The sequence below is a fragment of the Octopus bimaculoides genome, chromosome Z (assembly GCF_046866305.1).
Source record: "Octopus bimaculoides isolate indiv1 chromosome Z, ASM4686630v1, whole genome shotgun sequence".
Classification (NCBI taxonomy): domain Eukaryota; kingdom Metazoa; phylum Mollusca; class Cephalopoda; order Octopoda; family Octopodidae; genus Octopus; species Octopus bimaculoides.
The window spans coordinates 23,362,353-23,381,294 of NC_142944.1; the positions used below are offsets into that span (position 1 = coordinate 23,362,353).

An 18,942-nucleotide genomic window follows, 5' to 3' on the forward strand; every position below is an offset into this window, starting at 1 on the left:
AATTGAAATAAATGCAGAGTATTCCAACAGAAATATCCTAGCCATATGACCTAGCTTCCAGATCTTTCATTCATGTCTGTCATCATTCTTTTGATGCCAACTTGTTTGTGACCAACCCTGGTTCTACAATGCAAACATCCTGTTTTAAAGTGCAGCTAAATAATGACAAATATATTTTACTAATTCTTCATTATTTCCAAAATTAACCGAAATAAAAGCAGTGTATTGCTACAAAAATATGGTAACAAAAAAAAAATAAAAACAAAAATACATTATACACTATTCTTGAAATTAACATGGTAATGTAAAGTAAACTTTTTTTTACTAAAACTGCATTTTTTAATTTTCAAAATAAAGAATTTAATGAAAATTATAAGGATACATACCAGACTTTGTTTCTGAGAGAAAGAAGGCCAAGCCAACCACATAATATAGAATACTTTATTGAAGGTATCAGATGCTCTTTATGAGTCAAGATAAGCATGTTTTGGATACCTTTTAATCTCAGTTTAGCTCTTTCAACCTAGAACAGAAAAAAAATTAATGTACATTTTTTTTTATAACTATAATCAGTGAACAATTAATATAATAATAAGCAAAATTAAACAAAAAAATGTGTAAAAAAAACATTTGTCCCCCATCCCCAGAGTATATATTTTTCCTTTTGGTACATGTTAAATTGATCTGCTTAAACCAAACTGCTCTGAAAGAATCAACCTTGAAGTGATGATGATGATGAATTAAAAAGATTTATAAAAAAATTAAGAAAGGATTTCAATTAGCCAAGCTAAATCTATCAATTGTATAAATGGCTTTACAGATGGCCAACCAATGGAAAAGCTCTCCACTCATCCTCAGATCTCTCACATGTAACAACATTCCACGTGGTAATGAATCATCAGTAAGGATAGCTAAAGAAAACATAACCCTTTGCCTGTCCACAACATCTTCATAAGTTTGTTCTAAATTTCCATGCTTGTTTTCAGGTTTTTAGCTTCACATTGTTTCATATGTTTGTGAAGATGCATGGCTTAGTGGTTAGAGTATTTGGCTCATAATTGTAAGGTGATGAGTTCAATTCTTGGCACCATGTTGTGCCCTTCAGACTTTATTTCACATTGCTTCACTTCACTCAGTTGGCAAAAATGAGTAGTACCTGTATTTCAAAGGGGCCAGCCTTGTCACATTCTGTGTCATGAATTTCCCTGAGAACTATATTAAAGATATATGTGTCTGTGGAGTGCTCAGCCACTTGCATATTAATTTCACAAGCAGACTGTTCCATTAATTGGATTAATTAGAACCCTCATCATAGTAATCAACAGAGAGTCAGTTTCATACTTCCTGAATAATATAAAGCTTTCCTTTCATAAGTTCCAAGTTACTCTGGTGATTGAAAACAATTGGGAATGTTTATCGTATATGATGCATGAATGTCAGGCAAAAATATCCTGTGTATCACATATGATACACAGGACAGGCAAAAGATTAAAATTTAGTAAAGTCTGACTGTAACACCTGACCCAAAAGCAATGACACTGAAGATCAAAGATGTTGACACAGTAACCCTAACACTAGTACAACTGTTGAAAGTTCAATACCAAGGAGAGAAAAGAAAAACTGGTTCTTCACAATTTTTGACATATGTTGCCTATCATATGGCTGTAGATTCTCAAAGAGTAATGAGATTAGAAAAAGTTAGATCCTTATCCAGGGGGCAAACATAATGTAGTACAGACCAGATGTGTTTACAGGAGAGTGTAGAATGCCAGAATAAACATAATCAAGTGAAATAGTAATCCTAATAACCAGACATGGTAGGACAAACTGGATACTGTACACACACACACGCACACACACACACATACACGCACACACACACACACAAACACCATATCACATGCACTATATTAACACACCACAGACATGAACACAAACCAAACTGAGAGGTGTCTAAGTGGCATTTATACCAGCTAGCTACAAATAGCAATCAATTCTACCATACAGTCACAAGCAAGGAAGGACACATAATGTAGTTCTAGATACACTATGACTACGACTGGAAATAAAAAAAAGAAGGAAAGTCACAGCTGGAATGATACTGATCAAAGGTCTGCAAGATCAAGACTGACCTTGTACTAAACTACAACAACGACACATGTGTGCACACATCTTTTATAAAAAGAAAACAAAAGACAAATGAAAAAAAAAAACGTAAAATATTTTGTCCGTCACTCACTTGATGATGCAGGGAGCAGCGAAGTTTCTCAATGTCAATTGGATGTTCCCACATAATGAATTCAAATATTTTATTCATAAGTGCATACTCTGGTTTTGAACCAGTAAGCCTCTGTTTCAACCATCGAAATTTATCATTACTTAACACAGCATTGACAACATGACTCCAATTATCAGGCTGAAATAGAGAAGTTATCTTGATAATGGACACCTTAAATATCAAATATGAAAAAAAAATTTTTTTAATATTTTTTAATAAAAAATAATAATCTGAAGCACTAAATAATTATCTACTATATATATATATGTATATAAATATATATATGTGTGTGTGTGTGTGTGTGTGTAATATATATATATATATATATATATATATATATATATAAGTAGAGAGTAATGTAAAAACATTACGAAGGATTGAGATTATTTATGAATATATCAACGGCCAAACATGTTATCATAAAATATAAAGAGGAAAAACATTTATAATTATGAACATGTCACAATTATAACTAAGAATGTTAAAAAAAACCCTTACATATTAAAAATACCAGCCAAAACTGCTATTTGCCATGTTGCCTGAAGATATATTATTTCTCCTCAAGATAAAAACTGAGTGATATAATGGCCTTATAGCAGTTTTGGTAGCTATTTTTAACATGTAAGGTTTTTTTCTCCCCCTTAGTTATAATTGTGACTTGTTCATAATTATAAACGTTTTTCCGCTAAATATATATATATAAATCGTTTTTTTAACAGTGGAAACCAAAGTAGATAAAGCTATAGCATGCAGAATATTGAGTTTAAAAAATCCCTTAAATGGTAAAAGTGGAAGGCTGCCAGTGGGTCACAAACCCACACTTCTTGTATATATATTTAATATTATATATGATATCTTTTACCTTTTACTTGTTTCAATCATTAGACTGTAGCCATGCAGGAATATTGACTTGAAGAATTTTAGATGAAAGACTTTACCTCAGGACTTTTTATTAAGCCTGGTATCTTTTGCCAAACTGCAAAGTTATGGGGTACAAACACAGACACTAACATATAGACACACATGACAGGCTTCTTTCAGTTTTCATTTACCAAATCTACTCACAAAGCTCTGGGCTAGCTCAAGGTTATAGTAGAAGACACCTGAGGTGCTGTGCAGTGGGATTGAACTTGGAACCATGTAGTTGGGAAGCAAACTTCATGTTCCATTCCCCTTTTGTGCAACCAGTTATTCCTTCCCTTGCAATCATCTCTCTTGTCACCCATCTCACACTCCCAACATTATCACTTAACATTTTATTTTCCACTGAACACTTCATAGCTGCCATCAATAGCCCCCAGTACCTTTGGTTTCACTCACTATGTCCTACCCTAGATACCTTTGACCTCTGTCTGTTACTGTGCCTACATCTCTCCTCTCCTCACACTTCCTATTATCTCCCTATTTCTCAGCTATCTACATTTTAATTATACTGAAGCTCTCCAACTCCCACTCTTTGTGTACTTCCACCTATTGCCTCCTTCTCCCAAACTGAGATTACCCATCAACTTCAACTCCATACATGTTCATCATTCACCTCTATCCTCATCTCTAACCATCAGTCAATCACCTTTCACACTCTCACATCTATCCAGTCTTGATTATCTTTCACACTCTTGCATCTATCCTGCTTTGATTCTCTGACCCTATTCTCTCTTCAACAACCATCTTGTACCATGAGGGTACATCTTCACACCTTATCTCCATCATCCTGTTTCCATTTTCTGAGAAGGTGGCTCAGGTAATTTGACTCATGATCATAAGGCCATATATTCAATTTGGAGTGATGCAGTGTATCCTTGAGCAAGACACTTAATTACTCATTACTTCAATCCACTCAGCTTGCAAAAATGAGTTGTACCTGTAGTTCAAAGAGCCAGCCTTGTCATACTCTGTGACGCATGTTGAACCTCCCTGACAACTACATTAAGGAGTACATGTGTCTGCTACTTACATGTTAGTTTCATGAGCAGGCTGTTTGGTTGATTGAATCAACAGAACACTTGTAACCGATGGAGAGCCATGCTGGGGTAGCCATGTATCTCCCCTACAGTAAAACATCTGGTCCTGTTTCTCTGTCATACTTTAGTCTCTCAACACCTGGCACAAAGCCATCTCCCTCTCTACTACAAACCCACTCAGTGGAATAGTCTCCTCCCCTTAGATGCTTGATGACCTCACTAGTGTCAATGCCATGAAAGATGCATCCAATTCACTCTGTAAAGTGGTTGATGATAGGAGGTCATACATTCATAGATACAAGGCCAAAGTAGATATTGGAGCTCACCGCAGCCCTCTGGTTAGTTGTCAAACTGTCCAACTCATGTCAGCATGGAAGACAGATCCATGATGGCATGGGTTGGATGGTTTGACAGTAACTGGCAAGTCAGAAGACTGCAGCAAGCTTTGCTGTCTGTTTGGGCATTGTTTGTACAGTATGATGCTCTTGCTAATGCCAACCACTTAACAGAGTTTACTAGCTTTGTATATGACACCAACAGTAGTGAGGTTACAAAATAACTTGCAGGACAAGAACCCTAAACTGGGGATGGTAGGGAAGAAGTTTTGAAAGACAAAAAGGTATCTGGCACTAGAAGAGAGACGTGGCTATCTTGGGTGGAGAAAGAGAAAGGAGAGAGAGAGAGAGAGAGAAAAGCTGGTGAAGGTGTGATGGGAAATCAGCAGGGGCTGTACACCCAAGTTAACAGGGAATTGTATATAGTGAAGTGGATCAGGAATTGGAGAGGGTGAATAGGTGAGAGAATTCACAAGATTTTGAAAGGAGAGTGGGAGATAGAGGTAGGGGGATGTAATGAGAGGGCACTGGTAGAGGGAGTGGGTATTAGGAGAATATGTTGTGAAGAAGGGATTCATCAGGGACATACTTTGTACAGATAGGTACATGAGATAGAATGGTGGCAGGGAATACTGCAAAGGCAAGCATGGGTAAATGGAAAGGGGGAGGTACAGGGAAGATGGGTTATGGGAGGAGCATGGACATAATGGGCACACCTTTATGTCCTGGATTTTACTTAGCTGGGTAGGTCTTCTCAAGCACAGTAAATCACCAATTCTCTTGGCTCTTTGTCAGCTCCTCTCTGAGTCTCAACATTTGAACATCATTTCTCACCATTTATTCCCACATCTTCCTGGTCTTCCTCTTCCACGGGTTCCCTCAACATTTAGAGATCAGTACTTCTTTACGCAGCTGTCCTCATCCACATGCATCATATGACCACACCAGCACAATCTTCTCCCTTGTACAGTACAACTGATGCCTCTTATACTCAATTTTTCTCTTAAAACATTTACTCTCTATCATACATGCACACTGACATTGTACATCTAGGGGAGTATGCTGGCTTCATTTCTTCCAAGCCTTTACATGCCCTCTGCAGTTACAGCCCATTTTTAGCTGTCATGTAGCATAACAGTCCATACACAGGAATCATACAATCTGCCTTTTACTCTGAGGGAGCAGCCCTTTGTTACCAACAAAGCTCACCTGGTTCTCATTCTAGCAACTATGTTTTCAGACCAACTGTCTTTGCTGCTAATTTGGTCACTTAGATAATGAAAACTATTTACTACCTCTAAGAATCCCCTTGGACATCTGAAGAAATCTATTTCCTGTACAATCTATGTGTTTATTGTACTTGAACACCTACCACACACAAAGACTGTTCTTTTTTTTTTCTGTTAACTTCCCTGCAATTTTACTGCACCTCTTATGCATCCATAACTTGCACTGGGTACACCATATGGAATTTCTACCCACACTATTTCTCTATATTGAACAGGATTATTTCCCTGAAAGTATGTATATGGGTATGTGGTCGTGTGTGTGTTTGTGTCTCATTATCTTAACATTGCATGACTGTTATGATCAAGTGCCACCATCATAGAAGCAGCATTGTTCATTTTCAATCTTCCATGAAAACAGGTCTAGCCATGAGGAAATATTACCTTGCTTGGAAACAGGTGAGGGTTAGTGACAGGAAAAGCATCTGACTGTAGAAAATCTCCTTCAATGAATTCCATCTGACACATGTAAGCATGGAAAAGAGGATGATAAAATGATAATGATGATGATGTTAATGATGATGATGATGATAATTATGATGACAATGATAATGATGTGTGTGTATGTGTGTGCGCGGGGGCGGGGGGCGGCCGTGTGTGTTCATTCAATTGCTCATCATCCATTTTTCTTTGTTAGTATAGGTTGGATTCTATGGCTGGATGTTCTTCCTGCTGCCACACTTTACCTGTTTTACAAGTAAGGTATTTCTTTATATCAGAGATTCTTGAAATCAGCAACCAGTTGTAATATCAAAAACAAAAGTCAGTGTCACTACTGTTTCACTCAAGTGATGACAAACTGAGGACTATCAACATTCACACACACTCCAGTAGTAAAGTTAGTCATAATCTTTTATAATTCATTCACATTTAGGGTATTTAATAGGAATGTTAAATCTACTTCAGGTACTATATTTTATCATTCCAGATATTTATATCTAGGGGTCAATTATAGGAATATTAAATCTACCCCAATATTTCACTGGTACTCTACTTTATCAACACTAGAAGGATGAAAGGTAAAGTTAGTTTTAATCTTCAATTATAATTCCTTTCACATGAATGGAATTATGATTGAAAACTAAAACTAACTTTTAGAGGAATATTAAATTTACTTCAGTACTTCAGTGGTACTATATTTTATCAAACCCAAGGAGGATGAAAGGTAAACTTAGTCTCCTATAATAATTCTGTTCATCTATGATGTTTTATAAAAATAAATCTGCTCCAGTATTTCACTAGTACTGTATTTTATCAACTCTAGAAGGATGAAAAGTAAAGTTAATCTTTTATTCTATTCACACCTAAGGTGTTTCACAAAATTATTAAGTCTACTTCACTGAAGGCCATTTTGCTACAGAATACAGAATTTGAAGTTGGAAGTACTTAAAAAAATAAGTATAAATGATCCCCGCCACAAATATTTAAAAAAAATCAAAATTTATAATTACATTATAATAGAAAAAAATTAAGTCTTTTCCAGCCAGCAGCAAAACAAATACAATACATTGCAAACATCCCCTACACAAACATGTACACACACACACACACACACACGTGTGTGTGTGAGTGAGAGAGAGAGAGAGAGAGAGAGAGAGAGAGAGGGAGAGGGAGGGAGGGGGGCATATAGTCCAGTTGTTAGGATGTTGCACTCAAGATTGGAAGGTCATGCATTTGATTTCTGAACTAGGCTGCACATTGTGTCCTTGAGCAAGACACTTGCATTTTACACTGTTCCAGTCAATTCAGCTGAAAATTAGTACCAACAGCAGAAATTGGAGTAACCTTGTGATGAACTAGTGTCATATCCAGGAGTAGCAACCTCCCAATGCTTCGTTTCTGCTGTAGAAAGTTTATCATGGTCGTCCAAGTTGTTCATGGAATTTACACGCACACACACACACACACACACATTGAAACACACAAAGCAGAAAAAGAAAATGAGACAAAAATACACACCTTTTTTTCCGATGTTTGTTTTAGCTTCCCACCATCAAAGTCATTGTTTTGCCTGTGGACATCATATCTATGCATAACAGTTTGTCGACAAACTCTCTCTATTTCACTTTCTACTGATGTGAACAGTGTTTCAGTGAGTTCCCCAACCTTTGCTTGATCTTTCCCAAACACCTTCACTTCATTTTCATCATCAGGATCTTCATCAGTCCTGTCATGACTGCTATCACTCAGAGCAACTCCAGTAAGCTGTTGCTGTAATTTTTCTATATCTTTATCCTCTTTGAAGTCAGGTACTTCTGTAAGTTTAGGCAAAAAAATTCATAAAAAGTGTCAGAGATATAAAACTACTGCTAAATAAGCTGTAGCTTTGTAAAACAATAATAATGAAAACAATAATTTCTGAATTTGGCACAAGGCCAAAACATTTGAGTGGGAGAAAGATTAGTTGATAACAATAATCCTATAAAGGAGGAAGACAAAGATGACACTGGCAGGATTTGAACTCAGAATGTGCAGGGCTAGAAAAATCATTGCAAAGTATTTTCTCTGATGCTCTAATGATTTCACCAAAGCAACCTACCCACTTAATATAATTGACTACCCAACTCTTTCTTAATTAGAAATGATTATTGACTTTAGTACTTGACTGATACAACAGTTCTATATTTAAGAGATGAGGAATTATTTACATTATTTACATTTGACGGATATTCGTCCTCATCTTGTTTGTTGTTAACACAACGTTTTGGCTGATATACCCTCCAGCCTTTGTCAGGTGTCTTGGGGAAATTTCGAACCTGGGTTCTCATTCCTATCGATGTTACTATTATTATTATTATTATTATTATTATATTATTATTATTATTATTATTACTATTATTAACCAGGTCGCTGCCGTGAATCGAACTCGGAACCTTGGGGTTAGTAGCCCGCGCTCTTAACCACTACGCCATATGCCCGTGGGCAATTATGGGGTGAATTTTAAGGCTTATAAATCTATTATTTTTCTATCCTTCCTCAATACCGGTTCCCATATGCTATTCATATCTGCACTCGGTCTGCTTAGGAGGTTGTTGTGTCCTAGCATATGTGCTGCTTCTTTTAGTTTTCGTATTTTCCAGTGTTGTTCCCTGTCTATTATTTTAACTTCATGCACCGAGTATCGCAAGCCAACCTTCACTGGACGATACCTTAACTTCAATTCCCACCATCCATACAGTGTAAAAAGAGGAATTGCTCAGTGCCTAAAACACCGAGCAAAGAATATAAGTAGCGATCGTGATACCCACCACGAGGAAATGATCAAGCTCAGTAACAATCTATTAAGAAACAACTACCCCAAGAACATACTATCTACTCCAATTATGAAGAAAAGAGAGGATGAAACCAATAAACTGTCTACAGTCTGTCTACTCTATGTGAAAGGCCTCTCCGAAAAGATAGAAAAGATATGCGGCCCATATGACATCAGGGCAGTATTCAAGAGCAATACAACACTTCGCAAATATCTCCTTCGGGTAAAACCACTAACAGAAGAGAATATGACCAAAAACTGCGTGTACTCCATCCCATGCAGCTGTGATAGGTTATACAAAGGCGAAACATGTCGCCCCCTCAAAATAAGGGTAGAAGAACATCGCAAAGCTGTAACACGAGGAGATATCGATAAATCGGGTATAGCTGATCATGTATGGAAAAATGGAAACCACCTCCCCCTGTGGGATGAAGTTAAAATAATAGACAGGGAACAACACTGGAAAATACGAAAACTAAAAGAAGCAGCACATATGCTAGGACACAACAACCTCCTAAGCAGACCGAGTGCAGATATGAATAGCATATGGGAACCGGTATTGAGGAAGGATAGAAAAATAATAGATTTATAAGCCTTAAAATTCACCCCATAATTGCCCACGGGCATATGGCGTAGTGGTTAAGAGCGCGGGCTACTAACCCCAAGGTTCCGAGTTCGATTCACGGCAGCGACCTGGTTAATAATAGTAATAATAATAATAATAATAATATAATAATAATAATAATAATAATAATATAATAATAATAATAATAATAATAGTAACATCGATAGGAATGAGAACCCAGGTTCGAAATTTCCCCAAGACACCTGACGAAGGCTGGAGGGTATATCAGCCAAAACGTTGTGTTAACAACAAACAAGATGAGGACGAATATCCGTCAAATGTAAATAATGTAAATAATGTTGACTGAAACAGTATTTTATTTCCCAGATGGGAAAAAAGGCAAAGTTAACCTCAGCAGGATTTGAAACCAGAACACAAAAAGACAGAAGACATACCACAAGGCATTTCATGCAATGCTCTAATGATTCTGCCAGTCCAAAGGTGTGTGATGAATTGAAAAAAAAAAAAAAAAAAAAAGGCACAGGCATGATTCCGGATTCAGTCCCATTGCATGGCACCTTGGGCAAGTGTCTTCTACTATAACTTCAGACTAACCAAAGCTTTGTGAGAGGATTTGGTAGATGGAAACAGAAGGAAGCCCATTGTATGTGTATGTATATATATATATAGGTAAGTGATAGGCTAACTAGTCCAACAATATTGCTTTTTCTTGTATTTGTTGCTCCATTCTCCACATAAATATATATATATATATATATATATATATATATATACACACAAATCCCCTCAGGTAGATGGCCCTGGTCAATCTGTAGAAAAGGCGAAGGTAGAAACTCCATAAGATGCACCTAGTGTAAGCTTCGGACACACAAAAGATGCAGCAGTATCAAAGGAAGGTTAACAGAGAAAGTAAATTTTGTATGTGGAAAGTCCACAGGCATAGTAAATGCTGAATATGTGTGGAAAATAGACTCCATCAACTGCCGGGGGGGGGGGGGGCAAGCTGGAGGTAGTAGATAGCTTCTGGTATCAAAGTGACCAGGTTAGTAGTGGAGGTTGTTGTTCTAAGAGTGTAGCTGTGAGAATAAGATTAGGCTGAGCAAAGTTCAAAGGTCTACCCCTGCTGGCAACAAAGGGCCTCTCTCTCAGAGTTGAAGGCAGATTGTTTGATGCCTGTGTGCGAACAGCTGCATGGCAGTGAAACATGGGTCATAACAGCCAAGGACATGCGTAGGCTTGAGAGAAATAAAACCAGCATGCTTCGCTGGATGTGCAATGTCAGTATGCATGTTTGTCAGAGTGTAAGCATCTTGAGAGAAAAGTTAGGCATAAGAGGAATCAGATGTGGTGTGCAAGAGATATAACTGTGCTGATATGGTCATGTGATGCATATGGACAAGAACAGCTGTGTAAAGAAATGCTGATCTCTAACTGTGGAGGGAACCTGAGGTAGAGGTAGACCCAGGAAGACATGGAACAAGGTGGTGAAGCATGACCTCCGAACTTTGATCCTCACAGAGACAATGACTAGTGACCGAGACCTTTGGCGATGTGCTCTGCTTAAGAGTACCCATCAAGCCAAGTGCACCCATGCTGGTGGCACGTAAAAAAATCCACCTTTGAATGTTGAGCCTCACAGAGGAAACGTGGCTGAGTACCTTTTGAGTGTTGGGCTTCATGGAGGCATTGTAGCTGAGTTCCTTTTGAGCGTTGGTCCTGACAGAGGCAAAGTGGCTGAGTTCCTTTTGAGCATTGGGCCTCATGGAAGCAAAGTGGATGAGTTTGTCCCCCCCATCACTGCTTAACAACTAGTGTTGGTGTGTTTATGTCCCTATTGCTTAATAGTTAGGCAAAAGAGACTCATAGAATAAGTACTAAGCTTTAAAAAATAAGTCCCTGCAGTCAAATGACTGAAGCAAGTAAAAGAATATATCAGTTACTGACTCTATTTATAAACATGGACATATATTGAGGAACATCAAGACGTTTGTAAAACATTTTAAAAAATTATAAAGTAACTAAATTGGATTATCATTATTCACATTCTAAGTCCAAATTTCACCAAGATTGACTATGTTTTTCAACCTTTTTGGCCAATAAAATAGGAACCAGCCAAGCACTGAGGTTGATGTAATCAGCTATACCCCTTCACCAAAATTTCAGGTTTGTGCCTAGAGTAGAAAGAATTGATATAGAAATTCTTATATGGTTAGTGGATTGGTAGAATTGTCAAAACATTGAAAAAAATGTCTGCTGGATTTTACTTATGGCTGTTTATATAGAGAGTTAAAACCCTGCCAAGATTAATTTTTTTCTCATTATTTTGGGATTAATATAGAACCAATCAATTACTGAGGGCTGATTATTTAATATCTCTTTAAAGTATCACAAATGGATATGCAATTGGAATTTTAAGTGAAGACATCATCATCATCGTTTAACGTCCGCTTTCCATGCTAGCATGGGTTGGACGATTTGACTGAGGACTGGTAAAACCAGATGGCTACACCAGGCTCCAATCTGATTTGGCAGAGTTTCTACAGCTGGATGCCCTTCCAACCACTCTGACATTAAACTCATTTAATATTATACTAGTCACATTGATGACAAAAAAAATACTTTATATTGTAAAAAAAATTACTCAATATTATAATTAGGAAAACATTTTCCTTCTCCTCCACCCAACCCCAATCATTATTAATATTATAAAATATCCTACTAAAGAATAAAAGCTGTTTGACCAATTTGATTGGCCTTTTTGCAATAAATAGGGCACAGTAACCCATTTTTGTTTTTAACTCAAGAGAGATAAATATGAGATACCAATTTAAATGATAGAGAAGCATAACGCAAAAATTATAAATCTAAATTTTTAAAATAAAAGATTTAACTTGAATAGGCTGTCCATGATGCAATCAAAGCTTCACCAAACCATCCAACGAATCACCAAGTCAACAGCAATCAAGCACTTTCACATGTTCATCTCCAACAATCACTCAATTACAAAGAAATTGCTAAATGTCTATGTTGATATTACGATGGCTGTTAGATTGAGTGGCTATTGTTAATGTATTATGCTTCTGAGTAAAATAATTTGACTGTTTGTTGCTACAGTTGACCACACTGAACAAAAATAATTTACTCTACAGCCTACATCACAGCTGAGTGGTTAACAACAATACATATTCTTTTACTTCTTTCAGTCATTTGACTGCAGCCATGCTGGGGCACCACTTTGAAGGGTTACTAGCCGAACAAATTGACTCCAGGAATTTTTTTTATTAAAGCTTTGTACTAATTTTATTGGTCTTTCTTTGCTGAACCACTAAGTTACAGGGACGTAAACACAGGCACAAAGGCACACACATAGATATATACATATATATACGACAAGCTTCTTTTGGTTTCCGATATCCACTCAGTTACCAAATCCACTCACCAGGTTTTGGTTGGCTTGAGGCTACAGTAGAAGAGAACTGCCCAAGGTGCTATGCAGTGGGACTGAACCTGAAACCATGTGGTTGGGAAGCAAGTTTCTTACCACATAGCCATGCCTGCACCTTTTTATCTTTTACTTATTTCAGTCATTAGACTGAGGCCATGCTGGGGCACTGCCTTGGTGAATTTTAGTTGAATGAATCAACCCCTAAGACTTTTTTAAGCCTGGTACTTATTCTATCTGTCTCTTTTGCCAAACTGCTAAGTTGCAAGATGTAAACATACCAACATCAGTTGTCAAGCATGGTGGGGGGACAAACACAGACAGAAAGATACACACACATATATGATGGATTTGTTTGTGTTTCCATCAACTAAATATCCACTTTTCCAAGCTCATATGGGTTGGACAGAATTTGCTGAGGCAGATTTTCTGCAGCCAAATGCCCTATTTGATGCCAGCCCTCAAACATTTTCACATAAGGTAATATTTCCCCATGACCAGACATGTTTTTTCAGAAGATTGGAAAAGAAGGACTGCTTGTATTACAGTAACACACACACACACATTCTTCCAAATCCAACACTCACAAGGCTTTGGTCAGTCTGGCACTATATTAAGAGAGTATTGTATGGCCCAGGGTGCCATACAATGGGACTGAAACCAAAACCTTGTAATTAGAAAACAAACTTCTTTTCACACTGCCATGCCTGTACATCTCTTCAATTTAATTCTATTTCAGCAGTTTTCTTAGGAGGTGGGAATGGTTGTGAAATATATTCCAAACTGACAATCAAAGTTTGGCTTACAGACCAACAATTTATTACAAAATCTCTTATCTTTCACTGACCCAGTATACACAACTGTATGTAAGTTCTATGGGGTGATAAGAATTCACCATCATAAAGAGTGTTTAATAATTAAGCCTTTAGTAGCTTCTAGAATATCTATAAAATCTGGAGCCTTGATAAACACAGAATTCTCACACTATGACATTTTCCAATCAAATGTTAACTAGCTGAGATTGATTATTTGCCTCACCAGACAGCATTATGATTAATCAATTGTCTTGATAATTAAAGATAACTAAAATTTTAAAATAACATTTGGCTTAGGATGAAAAATTTGTAAGAAGGCGGTGCCCCAGCATGGTTGCAGTCTAATGACTTGCCAGGTTGTGTTGATGAGTTAGATCATCATCATCATCATTCAATGTCCATGCTAGCATGGGCTGGATGGTAAGCATTTTCTATCACTATCACTATTCTAAATCACCCACATACAAGTGCTACAGCTAAGGGTGAAGGCCACTACACAAAATAAGATCAATTCTTTCTTTGTATTCTATAATACAATAAAACAAAAAAGAAACAATAAAACCTTTGACACATTTATGCAAAACTGAGAAAGAATTTTTATGCAAACAAAAAAATTCTAATTACTTTTTAATTTCTTCTTTGAATCCATCATTTTTTGTATAATGTTCTTCCATCTTGGCATAGTCTTCAGAATCTTTGAGCGAGATAGAACACTAATTTCATTATCAATTGCTGGTCGAAGTTCATTAAAAAGAAAATGGCATCTTTCTATCACAGGAGCGCAAACTTCTTTATAAGACTGTCCTTGGTCTTGATGTGCCTGGAATAGTTAGTAGAATAACATGTAAAAACACATCACAGAATCACAGAAACTGAGTTTCTTAATTTTCATAACAGTGGAAATTGTGTTACCAATATGGTTCCAATGTAGTCAACATTTATATCAAATCCCATCCCTGACTATGACCATAATCCATTTACTGACAATGTCTTCCTCAGCACAATATCACTACAACTTGACTTGCATCATTCAACATTATTCAAAACTTTTTTTCACTATTCCTCTTATGTAATTAGATACTGTCAAAAGAACAATTGTATTGAGTTATGAGGCTTACAAAACTGAAAAATGAAAATAAATTAAAAGATTATAAAGTTGAGCTGTTAGTGAAATAAAAATTTAAAAACATTCCTTTTAGGATTTTGTTGAACAGAAAAAGAGGTGGGAAGTTTGGTTTTTATGGGGAATCTTTGAATGTTTTACCCACTTTCTTTCTCAAATCACAGCACAGAATATTAAAGCAGTCATAAATTTAGCTAACCTCAAGTTGGTGGCTTCATTTGCATATTTGTATTTTTTCTGGCTTGTCAATTAATTAAACAATACATTACATGCAATTATTTAGTCTTATTTATTTACTACAAGTTCTACACCTAAAAATGAATTATTTCATGTACTCGCAAAGTTTTCAAATTCTTCTGATGCAAACATTCATTTCCCACTAGAAAGAACAAAGCTTCTAAAATGGATAGAGAATTTCAAAGGATTACTTCGGTCCAATGGTAGAATGTCACATTCATAGAAGACATGAATTCATGTCTCACTAGCAGCCTTTGACTTTTTTTTAAAATCCAAAAAGGGTTTACATGCTATTATTATTTATAACTTTAGTGAAGGCACATGGTTCAGTAGTTAGAGCATCGGGCATCCACTTAGGAATTTGATTCCTGGACCAGGCTGTGAGTGGTGTTCTTGAGCAAGACACTTTATTTCACATTGCTCCAGTTCACTCATCTGTAGAAATGAATTGTGACACCACTGGTGCCAAGTTGTATATGCCATAACCTTTCCCTTGGATAACATCGGTGGCATGGAGAGGGAAGACTGGGTATGCATATGTGGCTGCTGGTCTTCCACAAGCAACCTTGCCCAGACTTATGCTTTGGAGGGGAACTTTCTAGGTGCAACCCCATGGTCATTCATGACCAAAGGGGGGGTCTTTATTCTTTATAGCTTTATTTGCTTCAAGTTCTACAGCTAAAAATGATGTCTATATATATATTAGGCACAACACAAGATGCATCAGGAGGACTGAAAGTAATGTCTACTTGTTAATGAAATAAGTATATTAATACATTCTTCCTATATTTTTGATGTACACATATAGAACTAGGAAGTCTCTAGTATTTATGAAAAAATGAGTAAGCTTGGTAATAAAAAGAAAAAATAAGTCCCTCATAAAATCAAAATCTTATATCAAAGTAGCCAGACCACTATTAAGAACTATAAAATTGATAATGGATAAAGTTTTTATACATATATATAAATATCATCATCATCATCATCAGTTAATGTCCATCTTCCATGCATGCATGCATGAGTAGGATGGTTCACAGGAGCTGGCCAGATATAAAATATACTCAAGACTACTGTGTCTGTTTTGGCAGGGATTTTACAGCTGGATACACCTAACACTGACCACTCCGCAGAGTGGACTCAGTGCTTTTTACACAGCACTAGCACAGGTGAGGTTAGTTTTGGCATGATTTTTACAGCTGGTTGCCCTTCCAAATGCCAACCACTTTACAGTGTGGATTGGATGCTTTTTATGTGGCACCAACACTGACAGAGTCACCAAGTAACTTACAAGACAAGGAATTTTCAGAGGGGTAGGGGTACTTGAGGAGGAGAACTCATGTCAGAGGATAAAAGGTTAAAGGGTAACAAAGAGACAGAGAGGCAGAAACAGGTGTTTTGCTATAACCGAGGGAATATTTGAGGAGGTGATCCAGTACCAGGTCAGATAAAAGGTTAGAGTGTGACAGAGAAATAGATATCTTGCTATAGAGGAGGTACATGGTTACCCAGTGAGAGAGAGGAGAAAGAGTGACCTAGAATGAGGCAGAAATAGGTGTGCTGCTGCAGAGGAGGTAGAGAGAGAGAGAGAGAGAGAGAGAGAGAGAGAGAGAGAGAGAGAGAGATAGAGAGAGAGAGAGATAGAGATAGAGAGAGAGAGAGAGAGAGGAATCAGCAAAAGTGTAAGAGGGAGCAGGAGAGAGATGAGACTAGAAAAACTGGCATTCTATCCAGGGAGAAGATATGAAACTGAAGCTGAGAGTATGTCTCATGACTTGAGTTTCATGCATAGACACACACACAAACATACCATTTAGTATTTATCTTAAATAGGGTGTGGCTCTTGTTGGATGAAAAATCTTTAAATACAAATACTTGAGTAAGTAAATTAGAGGAATCCAATAATTCTGAGTATATATAAAAAAAATTAATTACTTTGATCAAGGACCATCTTGCTTGCCCAACAATTTTCACCAATTCTACCATTGCACGTGGCAAGACTATCTTGGCACAGGAATCTTCATTCACATGATCAATGAGATTCAGAGCAACATGGCCAAGATCATGGTGCTTCAGAAGTACAGACAGGAACAAACTGATAATGTAAAATAAAAGAGAAGAATTAGTGATTTATTAACATCGGCAGGTATGAAAATATGTGAAGAGTCACAATAAGTAAACAACAATACATTGGGAGGGTACAAAGATGAAGAGCCATTAAGGGTGAAAAGAGGATAAAAAAAGTTGTGAAGAGGGGCAGGCAACAGGGTGTAAAGTGGGGACAGGTAGTGTGGGGGCAAAGAATGGGGAGGTGATGGAGGCTGGCTTCAAGATGTAGTAGTTGATGGGATCCTGTGAGAAATTGGAGGTGATTTGTGGGAAAGGTAGTGGAAGTTGTGAGAGAAGGGAGGCAATGAGAGGCTGCAGGAGCTAGAGTAACAATGGTTGCAAGAAAAGGAGGCAACCAGGGTCTGCGAGAGTGGGGAGAAATACAGAAACTGGCAATGTTTACTCACCGGCTGACTTCTTCTACAGGATGATCAGGAGGAAATTCAATTCGTATATTGTTGTGCTGCTGTTTTGAATATCTTTCTATAAGAGACAGGATGGCCTTAACGGAAGGGTCTTGAAGTTTACCTTCAGCGAGAGCTTGCAAGAATGGACGGGCGGCATCGGCCTGAGAGGCTTGGCGATCGAAAAGCCTCTCTTTATCTTGCTGAAATGGACTGTTCTCTTCAGAGGATGGAGTAGTGCCTTGAAGTAAATTAAAATCAAAGTTGCAGATTTTAGTAAAGCCATAAATTAATAACGATATATTGTAAGAACCATTTACAAAGCAGTCTTAAATAATTCTTCATACACCATTGAAATTAAGGAACTAAACAATAAGACATTTTACATTAGTTTGATTATATCTGGCAGAATGTCTGGTTGTGAAACCATTTTGTAGAACCATCAAGATCAAGATCTCTTAGGTTTGTCATGAACCACAGGACTCATAAGCAGGTAATTGAGGTGACAACACTCCTTCCTGGATGGAATGCTAGTTTATTGCAGGCTAGCTCTTCAATCATTTCAGAGCAAACTTCTTAGCCACATACATATGCTTATCCCTATATAGACAGGTTTTTCTTGTTAATAGTCACAATGTAAGGGTCTTTGATTATGATTATGTCACTTAAATACATAATCTCCCTCCAATATGGAAGTACCATCTTCCAGTTTCATATCACTTACCATATCCAAGACATTTTTGACAAACTAAGAGAAGTAGCTTGCCACTGACTTTTTACGAGGCCTAAGGACCACAACAGGTATTCCAACCAGAATACTGTGAAACCTCCGCTCGCGGCACCTTTGGCTATTGCTTCTGTCTATAAACAAAGTTAGTTTCCTGACTGGGGTGTGGATTGCTGAGAATCCAAGCACGTTGCATTCATCTTCTGCCTTCTCCTCATCCTCCTCATTTAACATCTATGTTCCAAGCTGGCATGAGTTGGATGGTTTGACAGGATCTAGTGGGGCCAGGGACTGCATTGTGCTTCAATGACCATGTTGGCGTGAATTCTGCAGCTGGATGCCCTTCTTAATCCTAACTACTTACATTGGATTCCTTTTTCATACCACAT

At 37.2% G+C, this 18,942-nt stretch overlaps 1 protein-coding gene across 1 annotated transcript in view; it reads right to left on the reverse strand.

Annotated features, from left to right (window-relative positions):
• Positions 1 to 18,942, reverse strand: part of LOC106884435 (E3 ubiquitin-protein ligase HERC2) — a 160,411-nt gene extending 141,469 nt beyond the window's left edge. The window contains exons 1-8 of the mRNA XM_089365383.1: positions 18,918 to 18,942; positions 17,830 to 18,067; positions 17,249 to 17,408; positions 14,581 to 14,776; positions 7,820 to 8,115; positions 6,245 to 6,319; positions 2,240 to 2,416; positions 387 to 523 (exon numbers count right to left, since the gene is read on the reverse strand). Coding sequence (XP_089221509.1) covers positions 387 to 523; positions 2,240 to 2,416; positions 6,245 to 6,319; positions 7,820 to 8,115; positions 14,581 to 14,776; positions 17,249 to 17,408; positions 17,830 to 18,067; positions 18,918 to 18,942 — 1,304 coding nt within the window. The remainder of the gene's footprint in view (positions 1 to 386; positions 524 to 2,239; positions 2,417 to 6,244; positions 6,320 to 7,819; positions 8,116 to 14,580; positions 14,777 to 17,248; positions 17,409 to 17,829; positions 18,068 to 18,917) is intronic.